Source organism: Gaeumannomyces tritici, assembly GCF_000145635.1.
Source record: "Gaeumannomyces tritici R3-111a-1 unplaced genomic scaffold supercont2.5, whole genome shotgun sequence".
Taxonomy (NCBI): Eukaryota; Fungi; Ascomycota; class Sordariomycetes; order Magnaporthales; family Magnaporthaceae; genus Gaeumannomyces; species Gaeumannomyces tritici.
In genome coordinates this window covers 1,967,531-1,975,761 of record NW_008804549.1, presented here as the reverse complement: position 1 = coordinate 1,975,761, position 8,231 = coordinate 1,967,531, and the positions used below count along the sequence as shown (strand labels likewise).

Below are 8,231 nucleotides of genomic sequence, written 5' to 3'. Positions count from 1 at the left end.
GGACATTAGTTTATGTTCGTTTGTGAGACGAAGAGAAGGAGGAGAGGCAGGGCAGGGAGAATGGTCCTTGTTGCATAAGCGACGAGGTGCAACCACTTCTAAATAGCTGGCACAGGTATAAACAGAGAAGAATAAATAAGAACCTAGATCGCAATTGACTTGTCAAAGCCCCCTACAAACTGACGTGTTGTCACACAAACATGACATCTCCAAGACATTGGCCCGCTTCTCGATCGAGCTGAGATCGAGAAATCCAAAATCCCATCCTGCTGGTCTGCCTCCCGCCGCCAGCCAGGGTTCCATGTCGGAAGTGCATACTTTCTTCAGCCGCCATGATTGGCTTGTACCGAAACTTGCACCACGCGTTTTGGAGGGGACAGCTCAGCCAAGGTGGGCGGAGACCTCAGACAAGGTGGGAAAAAGTGGACCCAAATCTCAGCCAAGGTGGCAGGGGCAGTAAAAATGCATATGCATTGCATATGCAACGCATATACAATAATTTAAAAATTTAAAAAATATTATTAATTAAATTAAATTATTTAAAATTAAATAAAACGTTTAATATAATTACTCACTTTTTATTTATTTATATATTATTTTATTATATTTTATTACTTTTATTTTTATACACTTTTATTATATTTTTTCAAAATTACTAATTGCATATGCGTTGCATACGCAATTCAAAAACACCTCAGCCAAGGTGGGAGAAAAAATGGGTCGTTTAGCCTAATTGGGGAATTTTTTAAGCTTCCACCTTGTTTGAGGTGTTCGCCCACCTTGGCTGAGGTGACTACTCGCGTTTTGTCGTCCTCTGCCGCGTTCAGGGGCGGCTCCGCGGGTTTGAACCTACAGATTCCGGAGGGGGGTGCTGTAGAATGATCAAATGCTGCCTAGGATTAGCAGTGGCTCTGGTGCGTCACCATGGTCAAATGAGCGTGTGGGCGGCGGTGGAGCGAGCAGCTGCGGCATTGCCCCTCCAACCCCGCGACGCGGGAGCTCCCTCCATGGAAAAAGCTATGAATTTGGCTGGTGGAGGGGTCAAATTCAGAGTGATGTAAAGCGGCGCCGCAGACCTGTCACGCGTAGCAGTTCACTCACCAACATCAGATACAGCACCGCCCCGACCTCTCGCGATCCGGAATCTACATTGCAATTTTATTGGAATTTCCCCCCGGAGACTTCATCCGCAGAATCTGTCCAGCAATTAATATCACCACCCTCTCCGAACAATTATGAGCGCCGAGCCAGAGCAGGCTGAGGCTGTGAGCCTCGAGCCGCAGTCGCGTGTCGTGGTCTACTGTGGAGGTGCGCTCACGTTACTCCCCTACCAACTCTCCCACGCATCTCTCTCTTGGCTAGTATTGGCTGGAAATATCGCAAAGCGCATTCTAACAGCACCTTCTCTCGAATTTAGTGTGCACTCTTCCCCCAGAGGTACGACGAGCGCTTCTCCCCGAGCACGTGTGCAGCTGGCGTCGGCCTCCTGCCCACTACCCGCTGTCCATGCTAACCGTGCTACATGGACCTCTACCATAGTACTGCGAGTATGGCGGCACAGTCAGGAAATGCCAGGATTGGCTTCAGAAGGCTCACCCCGACATGTACTCGAGGATATGGTCGCCAGGTCCGTCAAGCCCTTCTCTCCCCCGGGGATTACCAGACACGTGTGCAGTATCTGTCCTAACCCGTCTCGATTCTCCCCCCCTACCACAGAAGCACTAGAAGCCGCGACCGCCTCCCTATCCGTCGAAGCCCAGCAGCGCGCCGAGAAGGACGCTAAGAAGAAGGCCGCCAAGGCGGAGGCGGCGGAGCAAAAGCAAGCCGACAAGCTGGCGTCGAGCGTCGTGACCATCAAGAGGATCGAGCGCAACAAGCGCAAGTTTGTCACCTCTATCACCGGCCTCGAGGCTTTCGGGCTGGATCTTAAAAAGGTCAGCGGAACCGCTCTTCTCCCAGCCAGCGCCGCCGGTGGCACGCAGAACAAGACTGACCGGGCGCTGACGCTTCGAGATTTTTAGGTTGCGAAAGAGTTCGGAAAGAAGTTCGCTACGGGCTCTTCCGTAACAAAGGTTCCGAGCGGAGGCGAGGAGATCGTGGTTCAGGGTGATGTGAGCCAAGAGGTGCAGGATTTTATCGTGCAAAAATATAAAGATGTCCCCGAGGACAATATCGAGCTGGTCGAGGATAAGAAGAAAAAGAAGGACGCTGCCGCAGCGGAAGGCTAGCGGCAATGACGGCAGAAGACAACAGCATGCCATCACATGATCGCAGGAGGAGAATATGGAAATGGGAGGGCGGCAGTCCCGTATGGCTTGCAGACCGTCAAGAGTCCCGACAATGCCTAGCAATGCAGGCGGCTTGCAGAGAAAGCGTTAGGGTTTCACCATGTATCCTGGATTTGTTTTTATCCTCAATAACAGCGAGCTCAAGATTGCCCAGAATTGTAGATGGAAACAAAGACGTGAGACCCCCAAGAGACACAAACCGCCCCTTTGCGCCGTAACCCCGATCCCTAAACCCGTATCATTTTTAACATTTGTGGTACCAATCGCAATCTGTCTGTTGTCATTCCGTCATTCAGCCTCGCTTGCGAAGCACACGGCCTGTGCTAGTCGTTGTTGCAGCCGATGCCGGTGCCGCTGCTGTCTTGGCAGGCGCCTTGCGGGTAGTCGCTCCGGCGACCCCCTTCTTAATGGTGCCCATAACCGTCCGCTTGGTCGCTGCCGCAGTGGCAGGTCTGGCGGGCGCGGCAGCTGCGCCAACTCTTTTCCTCACAACTGTCGAGGTGCTCCCATCACTGGACTCGCTGATGCCGCTAACTCTCCGCGCAGTCCGTGAGGGAGCCGTAGCTCGTGCTGCGGCGGCGGCCGTGGTGGCGGTGGCACCACGCCGAGTCCTTTGAGCCGCGGCCGAGGCGGAGCTCGCTGTCGAGGACGTGGTCGCTTTACGCGTCGCGGCTGCGGCTCTGGTCGACCGAGCCTTCTCCACCATGTTGCTGATCAAGGTGCCTCCGGATGCCTTCTTGACCGGGGATGGTGGGCGGGATATCTGGGGCTTTGCCGGAGATGCGGGCGCAGTAGACGCGGTGGTGACAACACCTCGCTTCCGCGGGGCGATCCTTGTGTTGGAAGACGTCGGCGACAAGACCTGGGATGGGTTGTGCATGACGTCCGGCGCCGGAGACGCGCGCATGCGCTTCTTGGGGCTGTTGATATCCATGTTCTCCTTGTTACCGCCAGCAATCTCATCACTGTTCGCGCATGTCAGCAGCTGCCTTTTAGCATTTGAGTCAGGAGATACAGGATGCGACCAACCTTGTCCGCTTTGGTGGCCTTCCGGGGCCTCGCGACACGGGGGCGGCTGATGTGGAGGTGTAGGACGTGGTGGTTTTGTGTCTGACATCCTTCTCGGGTACGGGAGGCGGTCGGTGAGAGGTCGCGTTGAATTTCTGAGACGCATTGCCCGAGTACTTGTTCACCAGGTCTCCCATCTTGGCCCTGCGCAGGGCCATTGGGATGCGGTTGACGCGTATCTCAATGCGCGTCCGCAGACCCTGGGCCTGTAGGTTGTACTGGGCCCTGAGTTTCCTGGCGCGCTCGGTGACTAGTGTGAGGCTCGCATGTTAGCCTCGACGTGTTCCGCGCCTCTGGCTACGCGTCAGACCTGGCGGCGCATACCCTCGAGTTGTAAGTTGTCGATGAGAGCCTGCTTCTGAGCTAGGCTGATGCCAATCTTCCTCCGCTTGATGGGGCTCCCTCTCGTGGGAGTGCGAACGGGGCTGCCCGACTTTGTGGGAATCCTCTCGTCCGCCGTCTCTGGCGTGCCGGGTGTATCGTCTGCGATCATCATCTCTGACTTGCGCTTTCTGCTTCGTTGAGCTGGCGGCATGATTTTCGTGGGCGGTCGCGTCACGGGTGAGTGGGAGATTGCTGGGTTTTAAATTTCGGGAATTCGTTCCACAGTGCACACGCGGTGGCGAATTGGTGTTGAAGGGAGGGGAGGATGGGAGGGCTGGCGGGATGATAAAATCGCTAGTATTGGTATCGCATATTGTTGTTGACGTGACGGTACCTCTCCGAAATAAACAAACCGCCCCAAGTCAGTGGGTTGTTTCGAAGCCCCACCCTGAATTGTGGGGAAAGCTCGTCCAGTTGCCCGCCACCTGCTTTGGTCCTTGGCTGGGCCCACATTGAACGCTTGGTTACCACCTGTGCCAGGCTGAAGCCCGTTACGAATTTGGCTTGGAGAGGTGCCCGCTGAACAAGCTATGAAGCTTCGTCCATCATCGACGACAAATCGCCATTCACGCCAACCCCGCACAACTTAGACTCCGGATCTGCTCCTGCTCCTTCTCCCCGAGCATCTGACGGGCCAGCCCCCGTATCCGTAAATCGGAACCCGGAAACACACTCTGCCACCCCGGCGGAGCTGAGCTCGCTTGCTTCGAAGCATCTACTTCTAACCACGCCTCGATCAACTACATCGCCCGCGGGCTCAGGAACCAGACCAGAGTTGCCCAACCTCGCAACAAGCGACCGCGGCAGACTACCGACCACCCAAGATGCCTCTCGAAGCAGTGATGCTCGTTGTGGACAACAGCGAGAGCAGCCGCAATGGAGACTACGCGCCATCCCGCTTCGACGCCCAGGCTGACGCCGTCAACGTCATCTTCCAACACGTCATCTCGGGCAACCCCGAATCGTCGGTCGGCTTGATGAGCTTGGGAGGCAAGGGCCCCGAGGTCCTAGTGACCCTGACGACAGACCAAGGGAAGATCCTGGAGGGCCTGCACCGCACCAGGAAGAAGATACACGGCACATCTCACCTAGCCACTAGTATCCAGGTTGCGAGCGTGAGTTTGAACTGTATCCTCGTTTTTACTATAGGTACCGGCAATAATTCGCTAACACATTGCTACACTCGCTCCAGCTGGCGCTCAAGCACCGCCAGAACACGACGCAACGCACCCGCATAGTCGCTTTTGTCTGCTCGCCCGTGACCGACGAGCAAAAGGCGCTGGTGCAGCTGGCGGGCAAGCTCAAGAAGAACAATGTGACAGTTGACTTTGTGCTGTTTGGCGACCTGGACGACGAGACGAGGAACAAGCTGCAGGCGTTCAACGACAAGGTCAAGAACAACGAAGGCAACAGCCACCTGGTGGTGATTCCGCCATCGGGAAACCTGCTTAGTGATCAGCTGATAGCGACGCCAATCTTTGGCGAGAGCGCCGCCGCCGCTTCGGGGGCGGGGATGGGCGGCGGCTCCGGAGGCGGCGGCGGCGGCGACGGTGGCGAGTTCGGTGAGCTGGGCTTTGATCCCGCCGCTGACCCGGAGCTCGCGCTTGCGCTACGCATGAGTATGGAGGAGGAGAACGCGCGCCAGGAGAAACGCGCTAGGGAGGAGGCCGAGGCTGCGGCCAAGGCGTCGCTCGAGTCGGTTGAGGAGCAGGACGAGTCGGCGCCCTTGCTCGACAAGGCGAGTGGGAGCAAAAAGGACAAGAAGGATGGCGATAAGGGCGGAAAGTCGGGCGAGGGCGACAAGATGGACACCTCATAGTGCGGAAGAGCGCTAGCGCACTTGACTGCGAGACACCCCACACCCCTCGTCTCTTTCACAGCTCGTCGCCATGACTGTTTTAGTAGTCTCGAACCCCCTTATTATGGCGTTTTGCTACTTGGTGCTGCTTTTAGACTATTAGACTTGGTCCTATATGGATGTGGCACCGACTTGGCAAGAGAAAGAAACCGACTTTGGCGGGTTTGCTCCGAGTCTAATCTATGCACATGGTATGGTATAAACATACATAAACCACATCACTTTGGCGGTTATGGGACAGTTCTTGGGGGTGTTTCTGGGCCCAACTCCTGCCGTTGCGCAGCACGCTACCTGTTGTTGATCTCCCTCACGTACGAGTTGAGCTTGCGATCAAACATGTCGCAGCGCACCGGCATCTCCAGCTGGTAAAAGGGGCTCTTCATGACGTAGTCGGTGTAGAGGTCATATATCCTCCTGATAGTGACGTCGACGTTGGCCTGGGTGGTGTCGGTGAAGAGCAGGAACTTGATGCCCGTGAGCGTGTTGAAGCACTGCAGCCGGAAGTTCTCCGTCTCCAGCACCTCGAGTCCTCCCGGCGGCTCCGGGCGGTTCTGCACCTGCCCCGGCCCCGCGCCCTGCTGCTGCTGCTGCTGGCCCTTCAAGGGGTGTAGCCTCGCCGTGATGGCGTGGATGCTGCCGTCGTCGTGCGTTGGTTGTGAGCCGGAGTCATCACCCAGCGGGGGCAGAACATGTATTCAGCAGTGGCAGGACAACCACAACAGTGCCCACTCACCCATGGAATGTGCCGGCAAGGACCAGGTAATCGTTAGTTGAGAGCGTGTTCAGGCCGCCCTCGTGAAAGGTCCGGTGGAAGATCAAGCCGCCGGCCTTGTTGATGACGATGAGCGCAAAGACCACCCTGGGCGATCACCAAGCGAAGGTTAGCAAACGAGGACTTTCCTTTTTTTCCTCTACGGGGGGGCGGGCGACATGCATGATATGATGGTGAGGATCACGGCGGGTTTCGCTCTCTTCCAACTCAGCCTTCAATGAAGGGATGAGGGGTTGTTTCTGAGGCGCACGAGCAAGGCCGCATAAGCTTCTCTCACGGAGGAAGCGAGAGTATATGTTTCGCGGCAGGCTGTTGCTTCTGTTTTGTGAGTCCTAGTTGGGTGTTTGGAAGATATACATGCTCGTGTGCTCAGTGCTCACACGGCAAACGCCCCCCGAACCGCTAGTTGGTGGCGCCTCCAGCGACGAACAAGCTTCCCCCGGCATCAGGTCGCAAGGAAAAGTGGAGTCCATTCTGGTGCAGCCCCATTGTTTTCCTGCTGTGCCTGGACCGGCCTCTGGCTTAGCCTCAATTGTCCGTCTTCAAGGCACCCAACAGCTTCCCTCTTGCCTGCTGTTGTCGGCGCTTGCATCCCCAAGCCTCCCGCCTTCGAGTTCCTACCCTCACGCGTCTTCCCCCTCCCGGGGGCACCTCTCCAACCGACCGACCGGCCGATCAACCGACAGCGCAACAATCGGACTTTTAGACAACACCCAGCCAGACCCGTCCGCGCCGCTTGGTGCGACGCTCCCCAAAGAGAATGGCGCAACGGCACCAGACGTCACGGCCGAAGCCGCCGCCGCCGGGCGAGGAGGAGGCCGGCGCGGTGCTGAAGCTGGGCGAGTTCGAGGGCGTCGAGACGCTGAGCCTGTCCGAGGCCTCGCTCGTCATCAACGCGCTCATGGCCAAGCGCCGCAACGAGCGCAAGAACGTGAACGAGACAGAGTACGATTCCATCGCCCCTGGTTGAAGGGATGCCCCCGACCATGTCTCCCTAAAATTTCCTTCACCTCTAGGCCCTATCTGGGTTGGAATGAAGCGCTGGGTCTGGGTCTGACGTTATCGACGCGTTTCATCTGCGACTCCACAGAGTTCTTCACAAGACGATCGACTACCTGGACGCCTTCGCTCGGTTCAAGCAGAAAGAGAACGTCGAGGCTGTCGAGCGGCTGCTGTCGGCGCGACCCGAGCTTACAAAGTTCGAGCGTGCCGCACTGGGTATGGAATCCCCCCGCCCCTCGTCGCGCGCGAACACATACGCCTTCACCTTTGGTTGTCTTTTCTAGTTTCTCTACCAACGCTAATGCGTTTGCTCTCGCTCTCGTCCTGTTGCATAATTCTCAGGCTCCCTTTGTCCCGAAACGGCCGAAGAGGCCAAGCGGTTGATTCCGTCGCTCAAGGACAAGTTCAACGATCTCGATCTTGACGACCTCCTTGAGGAGATGGGCAAGCATCAGGGCTGAGTGGAATAGACACCCGGGGGACCGACATGTCTAGGTCTCAGGAGAGCCAGGGGTCGGCGGTCGAGGCTTGATGACTTGAAAGTGCGGGCGACACCAAGAAATGAGGCCTGCGTCTTTGAGAAATCAGGCAGATGGCTCACTCGTATTCTGCCAGGGTTTGCCCCTTTCCCTTTTTCATCTTGGGTTTTTTTTCACAAGTTGACTATTATTCTTTACCTGCATGGGTGGCGTACTATCGGAATGCTGTACCGCTATTTAGAGCGTGTCTGAATACCCAAATACACTAGAGACGAAGCCAACCAAGGTATCAATCACGGTATGAAGGTAGCTATCTGAGGGATGGCTTGCTATTCCAGCGACTAACTAGGTAACTATGGTACTTTGCCGCTTTCTGGCAC

At 56.3% G+C, this 8,231-nt stretch overlaps 5 protein-coding genes across 5 annotated transcripts; 3 read left to right on the top strand and 2 right to left on the bottom strand.

Moving 5' to 3' along the window:
• The first annotated feature begins 808 nt into the window (after nt 1-808).
• GGTG_09650 (translation machinery-associated protein 22) lies at nt 809-2,524 on the top strand. Its single transcript, XM_009227505.1, has 5 exons — nt 809-1,308; nt 1,418-1,437; nt 1,540-1,627; nt 1,717-1,934; nt 2,022-2,524. Exons 1-5 carry the CDS (start codon nt 1,236-1,238, stop codon nt 2,226-2,228), a joined length of 606 nt encoding a protein of 201 aa, XP_009225769.1. The 5' UTR covers nt 809-1,235; the 3' UTR covers nt 2,229-2,524.
• A 56-nt stretch (nt 2,525-2,580) lies between these two features.
• Nucleotides 2,581-3,891, bottom strand: GGTG_09649 (hypothetical protein; the record flags this gene model as incomplete). Its single annotated transcript, XM_009227504.1, has 3 exons — nt 2,581-3,253; nt 3,318-3,606; nt 3,681-3,891. The coding sequence occupies 3 exons, from the start codon at nt 3,889-3,891 to the stop codon at nt 2,581-2,583; spliced, it is 1,173 nt and encodes a 390-aa protein (XP_009225768.1).
• A 328-nt stretch (nt 3,892-4,219) lies between these two features.
• GGTG_09648 (26S proteasome non-ATPase regulatory subunit 4) lies at nt 4,220-5,870 on the top strand. Its single transcript, XM_009227503.1, has 2 exons — nt 4,220-4,855; nt 4,933-5,870. Exons 1-2 carry the CDS (start codon nt 4,565-4,567, stop codon nt 5,557-5,559), a joined length of 918 nt encoding a protein of 305 aa, XP_009225767.1. The 5' UTR covers nt 4,220-4,564; the 3' UTR covers nt 5,560-5,870.
• Nucleotides 5,645-6,783, bottom strand: GGTG_09647 (synbindin). The gene is made up of 3 exons (XM_009227502.1): nt 6,533-6,783; nt 6,332-6,457; nt 5,645-6,231 (listed from the first exon to the last, which is right to left on the bottom strand). Coding segments are annotated over exons 1-3 (474 nt in total). The 5' UTR covers nt 6,535-6,783; the 3' UTR covers nt 5,645-5,885.
• A 130-nt stretch (nt 6,784-6,913) lies between these two features.
• Nucleotides 6,914-8,201, top strand: GGTG_09646 (hypothetical protein). Its single transcript, XM_009227501.1, has 3 exons — nt 6,914-7,315; nt 7,461-7,588; nt 7,715-8,201. The coding sequence occupies exons 1-3, from the start codon at nt 7,131-7,133 to the stop codon at nt 7,831-7,833; spliced, it is 432 nt and encodes a 143-aa protein (XP_009225765.1). The 5' UTR covers nt 6,914-7,130; the 3' UTR covers nt 7,834-8,201.
• The last annotated feature ends 30 nt before the right edge of the window (nt 8,202-8,231 follow it).

Bases quoted from the DNA above. Each gene is read 5' to 3' on its own strand.
- GGTG_09650 (XM_009227505.1), top strand. From the start codon at position 1,236: ATGAGCGCCGAGCCAGAGCAGGCTGAGGCTGTGAGCCTCGAGCCGCAG. The intron at 1,309-1,417 runs GTGCGCTCACGT...TCTCGAATTTAG, and splicing joins TGTCGTGGTCTACTGTGGAG to TGTGCACTCTTCCCCCAGAG. The intron at 1,628-1,716 runs GTCCGTCAAGCC...CCCCTACCACAG, and splicing joins CTCGAGGATATGGTCGCCAG to AAGCACTAGAAGCCGCGACC.
- GGTG_09648 (XM_009227503.1), top strand. From the start codon at position 4,565: ATGCCTCTCGAAGCAGTGATGCTCGTTGTGGACAACAGCGAGAGCAGC. The intron at 4,856-4,932 runs GTGAGTTTGAAC...CACTCGCTCCAG, and splicing joins CTAGTATCCAGGTTGCGAGC to CTGGCGCTCAAGCACCGCCA.
- GGTG_09647 (XM_009227502.1), bottom strand. The intron at 6,232-6,331 runs GTGAGTGGGCAC...CGACGACGGCAG, and splicing joins CTTGCCGGCACATTCCATGG to CATCCACGCCATCACGGCGA.
- GGTG_09646 (XM_009227501.1), top strand. From the start codon at position 7,131: ATGGCGCAACGGCACCAGACGTCACGGCCGAAGCCGCCGCCGCCGGGC. The intron at 7,316-7,460 runs GTACGATTCCAT...GCGACTCCACAG, and splicing joins AAGAACGTGAACGAGACAGA to AGTTCTTCACAAGACGATCG. The intron at 7,589-7,714 runs GTATGGAATCCC...CATAATTCTCAG, and splicing joins GTTCGAGCGTGCCGCACTGG to GCTCCCTTTGTCCCGAAACG.